The 24,009-nt window shown below is 34.9% G+C and overlaps 1 protein-coding gene across 1 annotated transcript in view; it reads left to right on the plus strand.

Moving 5' to 3' along the window:
• The window catches only part of LOC145252553 (ubiquitin-conjugating enzyme E2 N), a 60,557-nt gene that overhangs the window by 21,833 nt on the left and 14,715 nt on the right, over positions 1–24,009 (plus strand). Inside the window, exon 2 of the mRNA XM_080112106.1 lies at positions 23,419–23,520. Coding sequence (XP_079968232.1) covers positions 23,419–23,520 — 102 coding nt within the window. The remainder of the gene's footprint in view (positions 1–23,418; positions 23,521–24,009) is intronic.

Below are 24,009 nucleotides of genomic sequence, written 5' to 3' on the forward strand. Positions count from 1 at the left end.
GGTACTTTTGGCTGTTAGCAGAAAACTTGCATCTCTATTGGATTTGCAGTATGCATTTAAATATACATTTCCCCCAAACCTCCGGTTTTGATGGAGGGGAGACTAAAACTTGCTATGGTTTCAAATGATCTGAAATAACAGCAAGGCGAAACTTGATTCCAAATATTTCTCATGTTATATCTCCCCACTTTTGGAAATAGGGTACGATTATGGATATCTCCAATATCAAATAATCCTCATACATTGTGAAATTTACATTATGCATGAAAACCAAAGAGAGGAGATATAACATAAGAAATATTTGGAATCAAGTCTCCCCTTGCTGTTGTTTCAGATTATTTAAAATCATTGTTGCAAGTTTTAGTCTCCCCTTCATCAAGACCAGAGATTTTGGTGAAATATCAGATATTTTATAATTCATATGAAAAAATAGGAAAACAAACGACTATGATTGAAACATTTTATGGCTGTAAAAAGTGCCAAGAAATAGGCTTTGGATGATCCCCTTTAGCCCACTACACAATTCAGGTCATTAGTTTCTTTTCCCCTTTCCTTTCCCCTTTTCCCCTTTCCTTTTCCCTTTTCCCCTTTTTCCCTTTTTCCCTTTTCCCCTTTTTCCCTTTTCCCCTTTTACCCTTTTCCCTTTTACCCTTTTCCCTTTTACCCTTTTCCCTTTTACCCTTTTCCCTTTTACCCTTTTCCCTTTTACCCTTTTCCCTTTTACCCTTTTCCCTTTTACCCTTTTCCCTTTTACCCTTTTCCCTTTTACCCTTTTCCCCTTTTTCTTTTCCCCTTTTTCTTTTCCCCTTTTTCTTTTCCCCTTTTACTTTTCCCCTTTTTCTTTTCCCCTTTTTCTTTTCCCCTTTTTCTTTTCCTCTTTTTCCTCTTTTTCTTTCCCCTTTTTCCTCTTTTTCTTTCCCCTTTTTCCTCTTTTTCTTTCCCCTTTTTCCTCTTTTTCTTTCCCCTTTTTCTTTTCCCTTTTTCTTTTCCTCTTTTTCTTTTCCCTTTTTCTTTTCCTCTTTTTCTTTCCCCTTTTTCTTTTCCTCTTTTTCTTTCCCCTTTTCTTTTCCTCTTTTTCTTTCCCCTTTTTCTTTTCCTCTTTTTCTTTCCCTTTTTTCTTTTCCTCTTTTTCTTTCCCCTTTTTCTTTTCCTCTTTTTCGTTCCCCTTTTTCTTTTCCTCTTTTTCGTTCCCCTTTTTCTTTTCCTCTTTTTCTTTCCCCTTTTTCTTTTCCTCTTTTTCTTTTCCTCTTTTTCTTTTCCTCTTTTTCTTTCCCCTTTTTCTTTCCCCTTTTTCTTTCCCCTTTTTCTTTCCCCTTTTTTCCCCTTTTCCCTTTTTCTTTTCCCCTTTTTCTTTTCCCCTTTTTCCCTTTTCTTTTCCCTTTTTCTTTTCCCTTTTTCTTTTCACCTTTTCGTCTCTCCCCTTTTCCCTTTCCTTTTTATTCTTTTCTTTTTTCCTTTTGCTTTCCTTTTTTTGTGTAGGACAAGGCACAATAGTCTCTGAAGGACAAAGACAACATTTAAAATATAGATTTTTCTAAAGGAAAAACTATTTCTGCAAACAAGTAAAACTTGTACATAACTCCATGGAAAAAAGATGGCGAAGTGTAAATCTAAGTTATTTTTATGTATTGTTTTCTCATATTGTACTTGAATAATCAATGCCAATCCATTTGCTGTACTTCAAAGAGAATTGAAGAATGTTGCTTTAGATTGTCCCCCCCCTCCCCTGTGAGTTATAAGGCAGAATGGAAGAAAAATGGATTACTTTATGCCTATCCCATGTCCATTCCAATTGTGTTGTGGATGTGTCTAATTGATGAGTGCAGTTTATACATTGGACACTTCAGCACTCACAAAGCAAACCGTGTGACAGAAAAACAGGTTTGTTTTATAATATAGTTCCACCTGACCTTCCATACTTATATTTATCCCAGCTTTTTGGCTAAGATCAGTGTGTAGTATCAGTATTGTTGTTTAAATGATGATAATGATGTTTACTTTATCTGGAACCTGTCCAGAAATGTAATAAATTTATTTTTTGCCGGATGAAACACTGCTTGCCATTCATAGAAAAATTCTTAGATTATCTTAAAATCGGTACGCATGCCATATGCCGCAGCATAGTAGAGAAGAGACACAGAGCAGAGTCATTTATGCTGTATGATATGAAATGTCTTCTCTCATCTACTTTCCACAGGATCTAGCTAAAAAAAACAAAACTCTCACAAGGTTGCCGATTACGTTGCACGAATCTCAATTTCTCATTTTCTATTAGAATTATGAAGTCGGTTTTAAAGAGTCAGTCTGAAAATTCGAATTCAAATTTTTTCATCGTCATAGAATAAATAATTAGTCTGAATGTTGGTAGACTTTAAAATGAGTTTGATATTTTATAATTCTAGGAGTTTGTTGCAACCCTCATTCCCACAGACATTTGCGCGCTTTCCAACCCCTCCCTCTCTCGATCTCTTCCACAGGTCAGGTGGATCCAAAGTTTTCCAGCATACTGCATCTCTTTGCTCTTTGAGCATTACAACTTTCTTTACTGTTTGTTGCCTAAGGAATCTTCGTTTATGACGGGTGGAGGTGTCAATATGACTATAAGGATTATTTTTATTCTCGCTTCCGAATGCCCTTTTTTGGGAAGCTGGATTTTCTTTATTGAAAACAATCTTGTGTCAAACTTTACCTTCATAGTTAAGCAAGTTAAAGAAAAGATGTTTCTCCCGAGAATAATTGAATTTAAAAAAAAAAAAAATTTCTATACTTTCTTCTGTTAGATTATTTACTTACTTTTTTTTACTGTTGTCTTCATCATTTCAATTATTTATATACACAAGGTTTTGGTTTCTGTAATCAGTATCCTGAGAATTTCAAACAAAACCTTTTTAATTCGCTCTAGTAGACCATTCTCATTCGACACTTCAATGACGAAAACCTTGCATATGAACAGCTGGAATATTTGATATTTTATTTCATCAAGCTTAGCACACTGTCTTTTCTATTTCCTAGTCGACAACAGATCTGGCATACCTCTCAACATGTTCGTTGTTGTTTTGGTCCTGCTGTACCTATTGGGACAACATAGGAGTCCGCAATGCCTTTATGTGTTGTGCTCCTATCCCTGGCAGTTTGTTTTCATGATGATGCGTCTATATTACTTAAAGCCAGGGTGCACTACAGCTTGTCTTGTAGCACATTTTCGGGGCTTCTCATGATCTAGACCTGTTGATAAGCTCGCCATTTAGGAAGCCTGGGTGGATTCATTCTCTGAATGCGGAAGGCAGTGATGGACAACGGTGGCCGCAACAATAGTTATGGAAGTTCAATGCAGAATTCACATATACAATAAATTATCACCTTCTACACCCATTAAAAAAAAAAAAAATGAGATCACCCAAAGATGGAGCATAGAATAGTAAATGAAAAATATCTGATGTTTTTAAGTGCCAGTTTTTGCAAAAAAAAAAAAAAATTTCTTACATAGGCATCACCACTTATCAAGGCCAAGAGGCACTCGAGGATAAGGGTTAAGGAGTGTACAGTAGTCCATTGGACAATATAGTAATCGTTAGTAATGGAAATTCGGTAAATTTGTTAAATTAAGTGGAACGGCTCATCAAGAACTTGTTTACATTGGACTTGAAGACAGCCATATTGTAGTGAGCTAGAAAGCAGGCAAACGGAAGACAGTTCCACAGTTTCAAAACCTATACCTATTCAGTCGTAGTTATTATTTGAGCTATCGTCAAATGGATAAGAAACTGTTAAAATGTAAACGACTTTAACAAAAAAATGTATAGCTGGGTTACTGTGTGCTGTTGTATATTTGCGCATGTGTAGAAGAGCAATGTAAGTCGATTTATGCCTGCCATGTTCCAATTGTTTTTCAATTTTATTCTTTTACCAATTATTTTTACTGGCTAAAGATCAAATTGAACTTGTTCCACAGGTTCAAATTCCCTATATATCAAGTTTCAAGTATGTAAACCAAAAATTGGAGGAGTTTGGTAGAGACCATTCTTCAGACAGACAACAGTCTCTTAAAGAAAAATGCTCACTTGTCAATATAGTGGATAGTTTATTTTACTTTTTTTTAAAGTTATCTCATAAAAGCAATCCAAATTGAAAACTAGTGAAATAAAATTGTTTCTGAATCTGATCTTTAAAATTTTTTCTTTATGTGGTCTCTTTAACTTAGTCTGTGATATATATCATGTTATAAAGATTCAATACCACTTTGATGTAGGGGGCTACTATCGGAGACATGTTGCAGAGATACTGTGTAGGGAGGTGAGCAGCAAGATGTCTGTTCACATTACACTTGAACTTCTGCATGTCAGTACAGTTGACAAAGCAGGAACCCGGAAAGGAGTTCCAAAGTCAGCAGTTCTGGGGAAGAAACTGTTAGAATAGAAGGCTTTCTTACATCTAGCGATCTCTACTGTGTAGGGGTGGAATTTTGCTGCTTGTCGAGTTTGTTGGGTGTATTTATGTCGAGGAGGTACAAGGGCTTGTAGTTTGTCACAGCATCCACCATTAAAATACTTGTAAAACAGGCAGAGGGATGCAACATTTCATCGATGGGACAGAGGTTTAAACAGAGATGACAGTTCACGACCTATCAGGTCGGCAACTCTTTTGAACCCTGTCCAGGAGTGAGAGACTAGTAGCAGATGTACCAGTCCAAATGTGACAACAATACTCCATACATGGGCAAATGGTGTCCTTGTAGAAGTACAGGATACTTTTGGTGTAACTTTCTAGCACGGTAGAGAGAGCCCACTTTCCTTGTAGTGGCTCTAGCAATGCTCTCAATGTATCTGTTCCAACTCATGTTCTCTGTGAATGTTAAGTTAAAGAATTTGAAAGAAATACTTTCAGGTAATGTATCTTAAGCCATAGCTATTGGTGGTTGAGAAGGTTTCTTGTAATTATTGAAGGAAACAAGCTTAGTCTTGTATGTGACCATTCATTTTTGTCCCCATTCCACTACAGATTGGAGATTTTCCTCTAGTATTTCTGCCATTTCCTTAGATATGTGTTCATTCGTTTTCACTTCGTGCTTGTCATAGAGCAATTTTATCAGGGAGGTAATTTATAAATATTAGCAATAATAAAAGTCCAAGGATAGACTCCTGAGGTACATCCGCATTTATATCATATTGTTTGGATGTACGACCATTGAGGACAACCTGGATTCTTCTCTTGAGAAGGATTTATGTTAAGTAGTCATCCAGTGATACCATATGATCTGATTTTCCTGAGAAGGCCATCATACTATACCCTCTCAAAAACCTCTACTCTCTCCTGTTTTGTCATGTGTATGGTATATATGTTCAAAGATTAGTTGGGATATTTAACGGCTGTAAGGTGATTAACTAGAGCTTGGCTAATTATGGACTCAAATATTTTGGCGAAAAGTAGGAGGAGGCGGGTTAGGGTGATAATTCAATTTCACCAGAATTCTTGTCTTTTGGCTTCCTGAGACGAAATGCACCTACATTAAACTTCTGCTTTTGTTTTCTATTCTCTTTTGTAAAACTTCTGCAAAAACAAAACCACACCCTTTCCCCCTCCTTTTTTTTTTCTTTTTTTTTTTTTCCTTCCCTACTTCCCATCCCCGTCGGTGGGGCATTAGAATACACCGACTGTCCCCCTGCAGAGAGTAAAAGCCTCTCAAAGGGGCCACCTGTTGGCCGTGGGTGGCAACCCGTAATTACTCGGAAAAGGATCCTGGTGGCTGAGCAAATGATATCTAGGGAAATTAAAGATATCAGGTGTAACACTCCACTCGTACAAGGCTAGATGGGCGGTCGGAGGGGCCCCGATCCAATCAATTGGCTAGTTACGTCAAGCCCTAACACATCCTCTACTTTTCTATTAATTTCCTCTAAACCGTAACAAATACAGTTCTACCCTATACCACTATAAACTATATACATATTTTCCCCTCTTTTCCATGTGTTAGAAGGCGGTGGCTGTATAGTGCCGGAAGTTACCACAAATGACTTGGGTTGTGTAACTAAAGGATTATGGGTGCTCGTGGCTCCCATTTAGAACATGTATACTGTTTATGTAGCCCTGGCATGACAAAACGAATGGGTTTTCCCCTTAACATACCCTAATATTGAACTCCGAGGTGGGTGGGGAGCATAAACAATGAATTTAAAATATATATATGTATGGCAAATTATAAAAACTCCAAGCGCCAACACGTCGACTCGGATAGTTCAGATAATGAACTACATCAAACATCCTCAAAATTTATTGTATTGGAATCTACCGAAGAATCCAAAATAACTGACTTATCACCGTTTATTATACATAAAATTATATCGGCATATATTACCCCAAAAAATGTCAAAACTTTAAAAAAATAAAACCCTACTGGTGGATGTAGAAAGAGAAAAACATGCCACTTTTCTCCTAGGAATGAAAACTTTCCACAACATAAATATCAAAAGTTATCCACACAAGAATCTGAATACCTCCAAAGGTGTAATAAAATCGAAAGACCTCTCAATGTGCACTACTGAAGAGATAACAAAAGAACTTAAAAACCAAGAAGTAATAAACATTAAAAGAATTACAATAAAAAAAGAAAATCAGACTATACATACGAACACTTACATTATGCTGTTCGATAGACCCACTATCCCAAAAGAAATCAAAATTGGGTTCAACATTGAAAAAGTTGAACCCTTTATACCAAACCCACTTCGGTGCTTTAAATGCCAGAAGTTTGAGCACCATGAGGATGCATGTAGAGGACGAGCAGTGTGCGGCAGATGTGGCCAGAGTGATCCAGACCACACTGTCAATGACTGCAATCTTGATTGCAAATGTACAAATTGTGGAGAAAACCATCCTGCTTATGCTAGAGCATGCAGAATCTGGAAGAAAGAAAAGGAAGTAGTTTCAATAAAACATACCAAAAACATCTCCTTCCTCGAAGCCAGGAAAATAGATGGATACATGAAGAAAAAGACGTACTCTCAAGTCACCTCAAGTTGTATATCATCCAACATCACTAACCAAGACTCTAAATACAAAATACTAATAAACAAATTGTTACAATTGGAACCAAACGACTGGCCCAAATTTATAAATGAAATCAAACCAAACATATCATTAAAAATTAATCATTCCAAAAATTAAATCAACTAATGTTACCAATAAAACAAATTCTCAACCAAAATCAAAACATCCAAGAAAACAGTCGATCAAAACAAAGACCACAAAAATCACCAGTACGTCATGCAGATGATGAAAAAGACGAAACTAAGGAAAAACAAAATCAGTTAAAAGAAAGACCACACAGGTCACCAATATGTCTTCCTCATAATGAAAAAAACACACTTCAAAAACAAACAAAAATACATCTACCAAAAAACAAAATAATATAAAGAAATTACCACCAACAGAAGTCACCACCACTACTACTACAAATAGATTTACGGAATTAGAAGACATGGAAACTGAGGTTACTCCTCAAACCAAAAAAAAATCCTCATGAATTACAAGAAAATCCAATGGAATTGCCGTGGATTGAAAGCAAATTACAATGAAATTTTATTGTTGCAAACCAAATTTAATCCTTTGGTTATTTGTCTCCAAGAAACCTTCCTTAAGAATGAGGACAATTTGAATATAAAACATGATGTGCCGTTAAACAAAAATAAAACCAAAAAAAAAACAGTATTCTTGTAAACTGGTACCACAGAAGCATTTTTTCAGCAGATTCATTAAGGCATTTGTTATAAAGCTTGGAGCAGACTAGAGCAACCTCAGCGGAGCATTTTTTTAACAGCACAGCCGGAATGAGATCGGTTCCACATGCTTTTGAGGTGTCTAGGTTTTTTATGATATCACGCATCTGAGAAGGACAATTTTCAAATCTAGTGTGGTGTCTGTCTGCAAAGGAAAGTCAAGAAAGGAGTGATTTGCTAGGTCCAATGTGGAGTTGGAGGTAAACCGACTGGCAAGCATATTAGCCTTTTCGGTTGCTGTGCAAACAACCTCTTGATTGTTGGATAGTGGGGGAATTGGTGATTGCCCATTATTTACTACAGCTTTAGAAATGAATCTTATACATACTCCATTTAAATTTTTTTTTTTTTTTTTTAGTGAGTTAATGTTTAGGATGGTTTCATGTAATAATTTACCACTAAAACATTAAATGTTTCAATTTCAAAATTCGAGTTTTCCTTTTATTTTTTAATTTTTTAACTCTTGCAAAAATTGCTGACTCTCTACCTCAGAGATAAGAAAGTTTGTTTAAAAAATATAGCTGAGTCAGGCTCTTAATTAATTTTTATTTATTTTTTCCTTTCTATTTCAAGCCTGTCAAGTAGTGTCTACCTGCCACCGACTCTAATTATACCTTGCAGCTTTTGCTTAATAATGACACCATTCCTCATCCCTTCCTTCCACCTCTTTTACCACGAGAGATGATCCATTGCCAGCTCAACTTGGCTGCCATTTTACTGTCATTCTTCCAAGTTGCATTTTATATGCTTTCTAAAATCTATTCGCATTTTGATTTCTTTACCTTTTTTCTTTATTAATCATGGAATAGTCTTGTCTGGATTACGTTTAACTGATAGGAATGTTTTTAAGGAACATTAATATATTTTAGGTTGGGAGTCGGCGGAAAAGATTTAATTTGACTCCTGAAAAATATCTGACATGCAACATTATTTAAAAAAACAAAGCAAAAAAAACCTTACTATTCATAGTCTCCCATTTTGACACAAATTTGCTTCAAATTGTTGGATAAAATGAACTTGTGGAGTCAGAACGCAAAACCTTTGCCTTCAGCTCTGACTCCTCTATTTTTTTGCAACCTCTAGCTTGGTTATAATTTTGGCACCTTTAGCTCATGCTCCCACTATTTTTTGTAACCTTTAGCTTGGTTGCTATTTTGATATCTCCAGTCAGCGCTCTGCAAGTATGTGGCACCTTCAGCTAGAGTTCCCTTAAATATTTGGTACCTCAGGCACCTTCAAGTATTTGGCATCTACGGCTGGGGAAGGGTAGAGCTTATCCAAGTATTTGGCACCTCAGGTGGATTTAGAACTCTTTATAGTTTTATCAACTTTGACATTACAATCTTTTGTTAAAATACATTTGTTTATGCATAAACTAGTTCAGCATTTTAATTTCACAGTTGATGAATATTCTCTAAGGTATGGGACCAGCTTTTGACCAACCTCTTGATTTCTATTGTTAAAGTTTTACAGAAACAGTCTGAAAAAGTATTGCTAACAACAGACATTAAAAGCTCAAATGGCAATTGTGTTGAAAGTGTGATTTATTAATGATAAGCTTTAACGTGACATCATTTGTATTTTTGGAATGTATTATTAACCTAAATATTATCTATATATTAATATGATAGCGTGTTATTTATTTTGTGTGTGTCACGCTTACATCCAAGTGACTGTCGTTTAATCGTTACGGACTTCCATTTCTTGTAATAAATAATTTTACCAAGAATTCTTAAGTTTTGGTTTGGATTATAGCTGAAGGAACTCAAGTTATTTATATATTTTTCATAAGTTTTGGTTTTGGTTCAAGCTGATGCACCCAAGTCATGTGAATATTTTTTCTTTTTTTTTTTTTTTTTTTTTTTTTTTTTTAAATCATAACTTTATAATATATAAAAATCGATAGAACATTAACTGTATAATAATATATACAAAATCTGCAAGAATCAAAATATCATATTTAAGCGTACTTTACGACCAGGCTATGCCGGGCGCCTCTTCTAGCTTAGATAAATACTTTTGCAATTTTAACAAAAGAGCTACAATATCAGAGCATCTCCATTTATGCCGAACATGTACAGGATGCCAGCATCAATATATTACATATGAATGAGTTCTCTGTGGAATTTCTGCAGGTCCCGCTAGTCCTTTCTTATAAATATAAAAGCTGTAACCAAAGAAAGTTCAGGATTATGGAATTTTGAAATTAGCAGACACCAATTAAAAAAAAGAAAGTGATAAATGTCCAAAACACAAAAGAAGGACTTGTCTTCAGGCGAGGATCAAGTACAGTATCTATTCTGTCTTCCGGTCAGAGAAGAAGTTCTCCTCGACTGAAGCAGTTTTAATTTATTTTTCCAAATCCAGAGTAGAGGAGCTAGGTATTCCCTATGTTAAAAATGTCACCCTTCGTAGTTAGAAAACACACTCATCTCCTTATTAAGAATGGTTTTCCAAATAATAACCTACACCAAAACTACATAAGTACTGAAAATTTCATTTTTATTGGTCAATGTTTTTCATGCTAAATAAAATAAGATACATGTAATCATTTCAAAACTTCATCTTTCAGTTTATTTTTTTAATTTGTTAATCACGTGATCACGTTTTCAATAAGTATGTAATTATATTTTACCTGTTTAAAGCTCGTAAAACCTGTAAACAAACTTTAGCTTGATACAGGTGACGACTTTTAAGAGTCCCTTTTAGTGATTACCTTGTTCGAGGATATATGTACAACTAAACGGCAAATCTGCCCAAAATAATTTGGTATTATTTTACTTTAAGGCCCATCTCACGTTCGTATATAACAAAGTTTGTTTTTTTTTTTGTTTTTTTTTTTCCAGTCGCAAAAAGAAAGTGGGTGATCAATTTTCGATGTAAATTCAACTTAGAATGAGCACCCACTTTGTGGTAACTTGAGAGAGCGGCATTTTGCATTTTTTGTGTTTTTATTTGCTGACTAGCGGGGGGGTACCCGGCGTTTCCCGGGTGTTTTGAGGTGTTAGGGTTAGGGGTAAATAAAAACTCTGGGGTGAGGGGTTAAAATAAAAAAGTTTTGGTAGGTGAGTATGAGGATCGAACCCGAACCCTTGCGGCAAATTTGGAAATTAAAGTGTGAAAAAAAACGTGCGACGTTAACCATTGAGCCACCACGAAATATTAACGGAAACGCGTTTGAATTTATTTAACTATTAGAATTGGCAGGTGCGCATTTTAATGAGGTCAACTTTGACTGTGGGGTAGTATTTCATTTACTGCGGGAACGCTTTTTTTATTTTTATTTTCCCAAGATGTTGGGGGGAGGGACCAGCTCCCCATAAAAAGGGGATTATCCAAATTGAATAGCAATTGTCTGATATAAGGAAAACACATTGATCAAATCTGATTGCTTTCGGACATTTCCGGCGATCGCGACCAGAAAAATACCGCCAGAATTAGTGTCGCTTTTATTATACGAAAAAGCCTAACCCACATGCGGCGAGTGAAAAATGTTGAATATTTATCTTTTTTGAAGTCGAGCAAATTAAATAGACAGGCGATCTCCGTTGTTAACTCGTAGATATTATGATTTCTATGTGATATAAAAAGTTTGTAAGTTGTGAGCCGACAGACTGCTTATCAGAAAAAGTCTTTTACAGACATACACAAAAAGCGAACATACATGCATGCATACACACATTTTCGCTTTTATATTTATAGATAACTCCAGAACTCTGGGACTATTTTCCATTTCACAGTCCTAGCCTTCATTTACGCTATGCGCGAGCACAAACGAAGGCTGGGAAATATGCAGTCGCGTACCAAACTGCCTTGTCAAAAACCCTTTTTAACCAGATAAACACGCAAAAAAAAATGCACACTCTCTCAAGTGGCCAGAAAGTGGTTGCTAATGTTAAGCTAAATTAACATGGAAAAGTGATCACCCACTGTTCGAAAAAGTAATTTCTTCATGTCAGGCAAAGTATTTTTTTGCGACGGAAACAGTTTGCAGATTCGTTTTTAGCACAGCAAAATCTAAAAAAAAAAAATATTTTGTTATATAAAAACATGAGATGGACCTTCAAAAAAGAAAAAAAGATAACTGCAAAAAAAAATGGATTCTTAGTTCCGCATTTACGAAAAATATTTTTTATTTTATTTACTCGGCATTTGCCGGGTTTTTGTAGGTTTGTGTGTGTAAAGGGGGGGGGGGGGGGGGTAAAGTAAAGAATAAGTGAATAATAACAGTGTTTCAATAAAAACAAAAAAGAAACGATGTTAAACTTTCAAAGGAAATCGGAAAAACGAAGACAGTGGAAAAAAAAAAACATCGGACAAAGTGAAATGAAACAAATTATGTATTATGTTTATTTAGAAAAAAAAATTGAAAGAAATCCTTTTTTTTTTTTTTTTCAGTGTATAAATGTTGGAAAATAAATGGTAATTAAGCAACGAAAAAGTAAGCGTGGTGTGTTTCACCCAAATTCCAATCCAGTTTTTTTTAAAAACCTAAGCTGGTGTTTGTTCATAACTGTCCCTTGTGAACGATCACGAACGTGTAAATGGGTGGCGGTGGAAGGAGGAATTTATTAGCTAGAGAAGAGTTTACTACTTCCATTGATCCTAACCGATTTTGTCAGTGAACTCTCACCAGATAAAATATAGAAATCTACGATCAGCGAAGTGGTGGAGAGTTAATATGCCTATAACACACCTCAGATATTGTGCTGCAGTTTGTGCATACTACATTTGCATGAAATGTCTTGATTTTTAATCCTATTATGGTCAAACTCGGAGGGGAAAAAATGAGTTCATTTTACATATATATATACTTGCAAAAGTACCCGTCGTTGACTGGGTTCAAAAACAGCCTACAATGGACTCTGATTTATGAAAGTATGATAGGTTATGAAAAGGGTTATAAAGAGATAGCTTCGAATTTGAGGGTATCAAAACCAAAGCAAAATATGATGAAAGTAAAAATAAAATAGATAAACCCCATAATTTATTATACCATACCTGTTCACACTGAGACACTTATCACAATATTCTGTGGATCTATATTAAAAAACCTTGTTAAACTTTGTGACATATTTCCATTCTATGGAGATCAGGCACGAACGAACACCCCATAATTTTATTATACCATATTTCTTCAAACTGAAACATAATTATCAAAGTATACTTATGCAGATAGATATGAAAAGTCTTTATTAAAGTTTGTGCCTATATCCATTCTATGGAGACCAAGCGCGAATGCAGACCCCACAATTTTATTATACCATCCCTATTTAAGTTAAAACATACTTATCAAAGTATTATGTACATCTACATCAAAAACACTTGTAAACGTTTTTTTTTTTTTTTTTTTTTTAATTTTTTATTTCCATACTTTGTGGACCAGGCGCGTACGCAGACCCCACAATTTTAATGAATCATCATTATGCCAGATCAAACATACCCATTCCTGTGTCTCTATACATCTATCATTATAATAATAAAATAGCTTCTAAGGGGTCCAAATTGCAAAATTTAACACTTGGCAGTTGTAAGACTGCTTAAAGTACATATATAAAGCAAATATACATTTCTACTCTTTACAAAGTTATGAAAAAAATTTTTTCTGTACGTCGGGATATAATACAGATGGTAGTGGATAAGGGTGGAGAGCTATGTTTTGATTTTATAATAAATATGAAACATGCATAAATTAAAATATTTAAGCATATTCTATGACCAGGCCATGCTGGGTGGGGGGGCACTACTCTGTATTGGATCCAATCTAATAATCAATAGAGAATTCACTCTAGAATATTAATAATAAATATGAAATCTTCATAAGTTAAAATATTTCAACATATTTTACAACTGGTCAAGCCAGGCAGTCTACTAAAGAATCTTGTCCCCAGGAAAATTTAGTAGGAAACCCAGAATCACAAACCTTGGAACTAAATTAACATGGCAAGTGCTCGTCTGAGCTCCAATCTATGGTCCCCCTTCGCCAATCTTTCACGATAAACACCTGTCTATCTGAAACCACTGTCAATAATTTTTCCCACTCTTTATCTGTGCCTAAATCAAAACGTAAATTCCATGAACAAAGCTTCTTTCTTAGCAGTGCACGCCTGTGGAACTCTGTTCCGTTTGCCTGTTTCCCACCTGACTACAACTTGGACGTCTTCAAGTCCAACATAAACAAATTCCTGATGAACCGCCCCCTTAAGTAAGACACTTTATCAAATATCCAATACTAACGATTACTACGATACTATCCCATTTATTACTGTACACGAAATAACCCTTATCCCTGTGTGGCTTTCGGGGCTTGATAAGTGGTGACCAACATGTAAAAAAAAGGGGGGGGGCTGGAAGACTGAAAAAATTATAATATAAGTTATAATTAGGGCAACTCAAAAATTGCATTTATTAATCAGGTTGAGTAATTTGACAAAGTAATCACAATAAAAAATTTCATAAATCAAAGTATTTAAGTTTCATGTTATAAGAACATTCAATAAACATTAATTGCAATTTTTGCCCTAATTATAATGAAAACAAACAAAACATTCTGTAAAATTTTTGCTACGAAAATTTGGATACCTCCACCCCAGTCCTTCCTGGCTATGACCTTGGATTCCACGGGCTCTGGTTTTGTTGACCGAATGGATATCATGGAAAGTGACTTTACTTTATATATTAGAGATTTAATTGAATTTTAATGAAAATTTAACAAAAAATTAGTAATTTTCTTTTTTTTTCTCTTTTTTTTTTTTTCTCTTTTTTTTTTTTTCTCTTTTTTTTTTTTTCTCTTTTTTTTTTTTCTCTTTTTTTTTTTTTAATTTTGCTTATTTCTAAGCTCTTACAATCCGCCAGAGCACCAAAGTTAAGCAACAATGATCCTGGTCAGTACCAGATGGATGACTATTTGGAAAGGCTAAGCACTGTATGTACCGTGCCGAATTGTAGAAATTTCCAGGTCGATTTCTGGGGACACGTTTAATTCACTGGGGAAGATGCACCCCTGAATAAACATGCCCGGTTGGTATGCGACAAGACGGTACTCCACGTAATAGTGTATTGGCAACCTGCTGCAAGATGCTTTCCTGACCCTGCATGTCAAGCACATGGTTGCCGCAGCGAATGATGACATGTGAGGTGTATGCAACATGAAGTTGCACCTTGTAGTTCACCTAAAACACTTTATAGCTGAGGTTGGTTCAATCCCAATGAGCAAAATATTATACTTGTATCCGAGTTCTGCCGACGACTATGACAATCCAAATGTGTGGGGAGGGGGTTTGGTTACTTTAAAACGAAATTTCACTTGATAAGTTTGTCATTCTAGTAAAGTTTGGCATGAACCACTTTCTCATTGAGTTTGTCTGTTAAAATTTGACTTGTTTCCAAGCAAACATTGAATTGGATCTTATCCAATTCACATCAAATTAACAATTCTCAAGCCTTTTTTTTTTTTTGTTGTTGTTGTATATGGGGCATCCTACTGGATGTCATGCATTCACTCACCATTTCAAAAAGTCAAACCGAGAGATCATTTTAAGATTCTAATCGTCCCTTGAAAATGCAATGTTCACATATTTATATGAACATGTTATCAGTAAATCAGTTTGAAGTACTTCTTATTCTATTACTTAGTTTTAAAAGACTTGGTTTCCTCTGCTTAAACAGTCCATAAATCGATCATAATCGATTTAATGTCGTTTTACGTGCTTGCTGGCATATGTTTATCGGCTTTTAGAAATGGACTTCTAAATTATCTCTGGACAGGTCATTAATTGAACTACATAACCTGAAATGCAACACATTTTCTTTTTTTAATTTAAGGCAAGATTTCTTTTTTTTTTTTATATATAGGCCAGATGCCCTTTCTAATGGAAACCAGTGATTTTTGTCGATATATCCTCTCTGGGTGATTTCCAACCAAGACTAAAAGCATTTTAGCTGTCCTTAAATTAATGATGAAATAAAATTATTTAGTTACTTAGGGCAGACGCTGTATATAATGAAAAAAAATAATCACTTGTTAGTTTTCACTAAAACTTAAACTATTCTAATTTTTGTTATGCAAACTTATTCCAAATTTTAGTGAAAACAAACAAGTATATACATATATACTAGCAAAAGTACCCGTCGTTGACTGGGTTCAAAAACAGCCTACAGAAAATGGACTCTGATTTATGAAAGTATGATAGGTTTGTGCCTATTTCCATTCTATGGAGGCCAGGCGCGAACGCAGACCCCACAATTTTATTATACCATCCCTATTTAAGTTAAAACCTACTTATCAAAGTATTATGTACATCTATATCAAAAACACTTGTAAACGTTTTTTTTTTTTTTAATTTTTAAATCTTTTATTTCCATACTTTGTGGACCAGGTGCAAACACAGACCCCCACAATTTTAATGAACCACCGTTCTGCCAGATCAAACATACCCATTCCTGTGTCTCGATAAATCTTCTATCATTATATGTATTCAGTTTTTTAAAATAGTCAACCATATAGGAGCCTATTCGTGACCAGACACACACACACACACACACACACACAGAGCTTTATATTATAGATATTTATATATATGTTAGCTTCCTTCAGTCTTGACAGACTATGGATACCGACTGTAAGGGTACTTGCATGTGGAATTTTTGTAGCAAGAGTTGTGCAATCTCTAAACAACCTCTCCTTAGTTGGCGTTGTTAAATACCAGTGGCAAGTGAAGGGTCAGGACACCTAGAAACAAAGTCCAGATAAGCAAAGAGCACATACAGCGTCTACAATTTCCAAATGGTCACCCATCTGTTACTAGCACAACTCAACGTTGCTCAACTTCAGTGATCTGATGAGAACCGGTGTGTCAATGTGATTATGCCATATATATATATATATCATGTTACCTAGTACCCCCCTCCTCTTCTGATGAGAAGCATTGGGCTTCAAAATGCCTGGCATAAAGAGCTTTCATAACCCTTACACAATGTATTGTATTTCCTTGTTTCAAATTGATCAATAAATCTATATACACCATCATATATTTTTCTATTATCAATATATTTTCCTCTAGTATCTAAGTTTCACCTGATGTCAAGCTTTTTATCATATTGAAAATCTCTATTCAAAGAAATCTTATATAGGATTCTAATCGTCCCTTGAAAATGCAATGTTCACATGTTTATATGAACGTGTTATCAGTAAATCAGTTTGAAGTACTTATTCTATTACTTAGTTTTAAAAGACTTGGTTTCCTCACCTTAAACAGTCCTTAAATCGATCATAATCGATTTAATGTCGTTTTACGTGCTGGCATGTGTTTATAGGCTTTTAGAAATGGACTTCTAAATTATCTCTGGACAGGTCATTAATTGAACTACATAACCTGAAATGCAACACATTTCTTCTTTCTTTTTTTTATAGGCCAGATGCCCTTTCTAATGGAAACCAGTGATTTTTGTCGATATATCCTCTCTGGGTGATTGCCAACCAAGACTAAAAGCATTTTAGCTGTCCTTAAATTAATGATGAAATAAAATTATTTAGTTGCTTAGGGCAGACGCTGTATATAATGAAAAAAAAAAAATCACTTGTTAGTTTTCACTAAAACTTAAACTATTCTAATTTTTGTTATGCAAACTTATTCCAAATTTTAGTGAAAACAAACAAGTATATACATATATACTAGCAAAAGTACCCGTCGTTGTCTGGGTTCAAAAACAGCCTACAGAAAATGGACTCTGATTTATGAAAGTATGATAGGTTTGTGCCTATTTTCATTCTATGGAGGCCAGGCGCGAATGCAGACCCCACAATTTTATTATACCATCCCTATTTAACTTAAAACATACTTATCAAGGTATTCTTATGTACATCTATATCAAAAACACTTGTAAACGTTTTTTTTTTTATATTTTAAAATTTTTTATTTCCATACTTTGTGGACTAGGCGCGAACGCAGACCCCCACAATTTTAATGAACCACCGTTCTGCCAGATCAAACATACCCATTCCTGTGTCTCGATACATCTTCTATCATATGTAATCAGTTTTTTTAAAATAGTCAACCATATAGGAGCCTATTCGTCACCGGACACTCCTTCAGTCTTGACAGACTATGGATACCGACTGTAAGGGTACTTGCATGTGGAATTTTTGTAGCAAGAGTTGTGCAATCTCTAAACAACCTCTCCTTAGTTGGCGTTGTTAAATACCAGTGGCAAGTGAAGGGTCAGGACATCTGGAAACAAAGTCCAGATAAGCAAAGAGCACATACAGCGTTTAGAATTTCCAAATGGTCACCCATCTGTTACTAGCCAGACTCAACGTTGCTCAACTTCAGTGATCTGATGAGAACCGGTGTGTCAATGTGATTATGCCATATACATTATATATATATATATATATATATTATATATATATAATCATGTTACTTAGTACCCTCCTCCTCTTCTGATGAGAAGCATTGGGCTTCAAAATGCCTGGCATAAAGAGCTTTCATAACCCTTACACAATGTATTGTATTTCCTTGTTTCAAATTGATCAATAAATCTATATACACCATCATATATTTTTCTATTATCAATATATTTTCCTCTAGTATCTAAGTTTCACCTGATGTCAAGTTTTTTATCACATCGAAAATCTCTATTCAAAGAAATCTTATATACTTATAACTCCTATATATATATATATATATATATATATATATATATATATATATATATATATATATATATATTGTGGTATAAAAATTAATAATAGCTTTGAAGAAGATATTCGGAGTTAGGAAACAAATAATTCTTTTAGGGTAAAGTGACAATTCGTTAATAAAAACGATTTAAGAGTAAATTTATATATTTACAAATTAGCGATTATAACGAGAAAAAAAAAAAAAGAAAAACTAAAATAAACCTTGATACGTCTTTCAACCGATACATTATCAAGAGAAAACATTACAAACATTAAAAAAAAAAAAAAGGTGAATACCGTTTAAAAAATAAGTAGTGTTTTTTTTTTTCTTTTTCTCCTCTCTAACGTGGGGAAATGGAAAATTAGACAAGAAAAAAAATAAAATTAATTGTCGCCAATATCAGGGTTTAAAAAAAAAAAAGAGTAACACCCAAAACCTGAACAGATATCGATAGAATGTAGGAAGATAATTCAATATACACATTCACAATATGTGTATAAGAAAAACAACAATCCTATATATATATATATATATTAGAAGTACCTGTTGTTTACTGGGTTAAAGAAACGTCTTCAAAAAATGGACTCCGATTTATGGAAGGTTATGAAAAGGTGTGGATGTAAAGAGATAGCTTCAAACTTTTGGATTATCAAAAACAAAGCAACCCCCTCAAACGAATATGAGTGGGCAGTAGTGGGAATCTTTGACATAAACGTATGAACACTAATTAGAGTTCCCCATTATAAGTGACCCCCTCCTTGGGGCCCCTACCTCTGTTGGTGTGAGTGAGCAATGTAACCTGTAAAAACCTCCCTCATTCCCCTGATGTTATCATGGCAAGTTCGGTAGCTCTACATCAAACGGTGTGAGTGTGCATAGGGTGACATCTCTGGAACCTTCACCCTGTTGCTCAGACCCAAAACCCCTCAAAACCTCCCCCCCACTGCATGGTGGATTATCCCGCCATATTTGGTAACTCTACCAATGTAAATCAAATGTCACATAGCCCACTACACAATTCAAGTCATTACCTTTCCAACGAGCCTTCATTTGTTAAATTTTGATCAATAGTCGTTGAGATTTGGAACTTATATACATATATACTCGTAGCCAAATTGAATATTGAAATGCTTGTATCTTTGATTTTATGGTTCGAAACTACATGAAAATTTGCAGACTTTTTGAAGTTTATAATACTATTCTATGGTTAGAATTTAATGACAATTGGTAAAAAAGAACCTATATTTTCAAACCGATAAAATATGTCTAAATTTGCCTACATTTGTTTATATAGTGTCCTGGCAAGCCAGCTTTAGTTTTGCTGCTTTGGGATGAATTTTGCTTGGTTGTCTCCCCTGTGGCCTTGCCAGGCGAATAAGACACACATGCACACACTTGTTTATCTATATTTGTAAAAAGTAGAAAGTGGACTTAAAGCAGTTTTACTTCACTTATTTTGTCCTTTAGTCCTCGCATTCCATGAGTGATACTTTTGATCGGGTGGATGGGAAGGAATTACTATTTTCTGGGTCTGAATTAATGCATCGTTTGCTAATTTTTGATTTTGAAATAGTTAATTTTTATTTTTAAGTTCCTTACATGAATGTCTTCATGCCTTGTTTGGAGTGAGTTCTACTAAAAACAAAAAAAAAAAAAATAGAAAAAATAAGCAGCTCAAAAAAAAAAAATTCTACTCAACATTTACAAATGTGTGAGTATATTTCTTTCTCGCTCATGAGTTGAACTATGTATAGCTCTATAAAAAGAATTGAGCACTCTTGGCAGTCAATATGCAAACATAAACATACATTAGCTTTGAGGAAGTTTAAAACATGAAAAGAAATTTCAGATAAACTGGTTATTATTATACGATAATATCAGATAAACTGGTTATTATATGAAGTTGGTGAATGAGTATGAAAACGAACAAATTAACTGATAATTCGGCTGTGTAACTGACCGTAATCTGGGTCAGAAGAGCTTTTATAGAAAAAAGAATGAGTTTTTTTTTAATACAGAAAAAACGTTGAAGAAAATAGAATAAGAAAGAAGATTCAGTGTTAGGTTCAGAGAAATAACGAAAAGGAGATATATTGTTTAATTGGCTGTGATGGGGATACTTCAAATTCACTTGTTTGACAAATGTTTTCCCATAAACATTTTTTTTCTTAAGGCCCCCCCCCCCTTTTTTTTTACTTAAAAATCTCCCCCCCCCCCAACCATATTTTTTATTATGAACCCCTCCTCCGTAAACGCTTTTTTTTTCTTTTTTTTTTCTTTTTTTTTTTTTTTACTTAAAAATCTTTTTCCTCATAACCATTTTTTTAAGAAATTCCCACCCCCTGAAATTTTTTTTTTTTTACACAAAATTATGCAACTGTTAAACTCTTGTATAAAACAAAACTGAGAAATGTAAAATAACTAGAAGACTGCCTAGCGTTGCCGGACCCTAAAATATGTTTAAATATATTTTAATTTATGCAGATTTCGTATTCATTATTATTATGGCAAATTCTCTATTGATTATTATATTGTACCCAACATATAGTAGTAATTTCAAAAGTTAAAAAAATAAAAAAATGACTTGGGTGCCATCAGCTAGAACTTAAACCAAAACATGTCTCTCCAGCATTATTCTTTACTGTCTGACCAAGATCCATACACATACAAAAACTGAAAAAAAAAAAAAAACTCGTTAAAAATATAAATGTATTTTTGCACATGCGTAGAAATAACACATTTAGTTGACTTAGACCTGCCAAGTTCCAATTAAAAAAAAAATTTTACCCCTTAGCAGCTAATGTTGTTGACTAAAAACTAAATCAAATTTGTTCTACAGGTCCAGATCTTCTATATATCAAATTTCAAGTCTGTAAACCAAAAATTGATAGGAGTTTAGTAGAAACCGTTTCTCACACAGACATGCCCACTATTATATGCACACACACACACACACCATGTTAAAGGTATTCAAAAGTGTTCTTCCGGGGGGGGGGTTCTTTCTTCATTTGTTTCCTCTCTCCATCATTTTCCTCTCTCCATCATTTTCCTCTCTCCATCATTTTCCTCTCTCCGTCATTTTCCTCTCTCCGTCATTTTCCCCTCTCCGTCATTTTCCCCTCTCCGTCATTTTCCCCTCCCCGTCATTTTCCCCTCTCCGTCATTTTCCCCTCTCCGTCATTTTCCCCTCTCCGTCATTTTCCCCTCTCCGTCTATTTTCCCCTCTCCGTCTATTTTCCCCTCTCCGTCTATTTTCCCCCCTCTGTCATTTTCCCCCCTCTGTCATTTTCCCCTCTCCATCTATTTTCCTCTCTTTGTTTATTTTTCTTCTTGATAAGTGGTAACTCCTTTGTTAAAAAAAAAAAAAAAAAAATTTAAATTAAAAAAAATAATTTAAAAAAAAATGAACTTAACAAGGTTATAAAGAGTGATCAATAAAAGAAGAGCAAGGTATTTTTTTAATAAAAATTTTCATAGTTGCAACATTGAACATGCTAATGTTCAGACAAATGGTCGGTTAAAGCCAGAAGTCGTCGTCAGATGACTTAATAAATGGTTGCTTTTCCACAGAAGAAACCAGTTAATCCTATCTCTAGGATTCCATTTGACAAATTTATTCAGCATTAAATGATTTATAGATAAACACTCCCATGAGGACATAGATTCAAGATTGTTTTTTACATGGACGATATTCAGCTCCTGAAAAAAGGGGGCAATCCAGATGACAGAAATTAAATGAGGACAAAACAGATGCTGCATCTTGATCTCAGCACGAAGGCCAGTTGCAGCATTTTTAACTGTAGTCTTTCACTCTTTCTAGCTGTGTCACTCTTCTTTGCATGTGTTTTGATCTCAACTGGTAGTCCATCCGTGTGGATGATGACGTCATCATTTCTTTCTTTTTTTTTTTAATTGACTCTGTTGATGACTGTGAAGCTCGATGTATGATCTACACTGCTTTGCACAGATAGAGCACAGGAAGACAGGATTTGGGTTTTGATGGTGAGTGGCCGCTGCTCATCGTCATTATCTCCGTGTGCGACGCTCTGTAGCTGCTCACTCATCTTCATTGTTGAAGAAGGTCATCTCGCTATCACATGTGAAATGCCAAGTGTCTCTGTCTGCTGCCAATGTTTCCAAAAGATTAAAGGGGATATTGCAGCGTTTGAGGGTGAGCATGATGCAGTCTATGGGATGCCTATGTTTCGTCAGCCGTGAGCGAGTTGACCGAAGAGAACGCAATGTTACAATGCAATTTCCATGTCTGGACACCTAGAATAAATATGGTTGACAACATTTGATTAAACTGTGTAGGATATTGAATAGTCATGTGACAAAACAAGGCAGGTGTGAATATCTATTTGATTAACCGAATAATTCTATTAAGAATTAATATGTAGAATAAACTTTAAAAAACAATAAAATCTTTGACTTTCAAACAAAAAAGAATCTATTATGTAGATTTCAGAAACTGTCAAGCAATGATCAGTAAAGTTAGTTTCGATTGGTTAACCCTCTAGCTCTACACAGTTTTGTCTTTTCTGCCGAAAACTGGATGATTGATCTCATAAAACTCAGTTTGTCTGTCTCTATTTTTATCTAACTGCATCTTCTCCGAAACGCACGGTCACAGCGGCACGAGACGGGTCAAATGATTGCATTTGTTTTTTGCCCGTTTTTTTATGGATGTTTAGCTGGTAAAAATAGCTGCTAAGAAGTAAAAATTGAAATGGAACATGACAGGCGTAAGCCGGCTTGAAGTTTGCATGTATGCATGTACAAATATATCAACATTTATATATTGACGGTTCTTTTTAGCTATTTTTTTATTCATCTGATGATAGCTCAAACGGTAGGGACTAAGGCTGGATATACAAAGCTGATAATAAAAATTATTTCTTTTCAACTGTTGAATGTTTTATATTTCCCTTTCTTAATAATTTTTTCTTCTTGCTTTTTTTTAGGAGACTCAGCGGCTTATTGCAGAGCCTGTACCTGGAATAAGTGCTACACCTGATGAAAGTAATGCTCGATATTTCCACGTGGTTGTTGCAGGACCATCAGAAGTAAGTAACTATACGAGCGTTATGTGCGCAACATCATCATGATTCTGATAGGTCATGTTTGTTTTTGACGTATGACTAGGCGAAGTAGTCCAGCAGGTTCAGGTTGGAGGGGGACAAGGGGGGGGGCAGTGAGAAAAGAGTACAAAGTTGTAGCACTTCTTCTGAAGCCAAGCTTTGGTCTCTTTGGACTTGTGGACCAGCGCCAAGTTTTGCTGCCACACCAAGGGTCTGCCAACGGCCACCTGATTGCACCAAGGGATCACCACACTCTTCAGCACATCCAGCTACACTTTGGTGTTGACTTTCAAGTTGACTTCAAAGATGTGAGGTGGTATGATGTGGCCCTCACTTGAAACCATACCAAAGATCATAACTGTGGCCGGAAACTTTGTTTTCATCACCCTGGGCACGTCCCTGTTATTCGTGACAATCTAGTGATGCATTTTGAGGATGCTGGCAATGGTCCTGTTGTCATAACTTGAATCGGTA

This window comes from Euprymna scolopes, chromosome 29 (assembly GCF_053919585.1).
Source record: "Euprymna scolopes isolate OS-2025 chromosome 29, ASM5391958v1, whole genome shotgun sequence".
NCBI lineage: Eukaryota > Metazoa > Mollusca > Cephalopoda > Sepiida > Sepiolidae > Euprymna > Euprymna scolopes.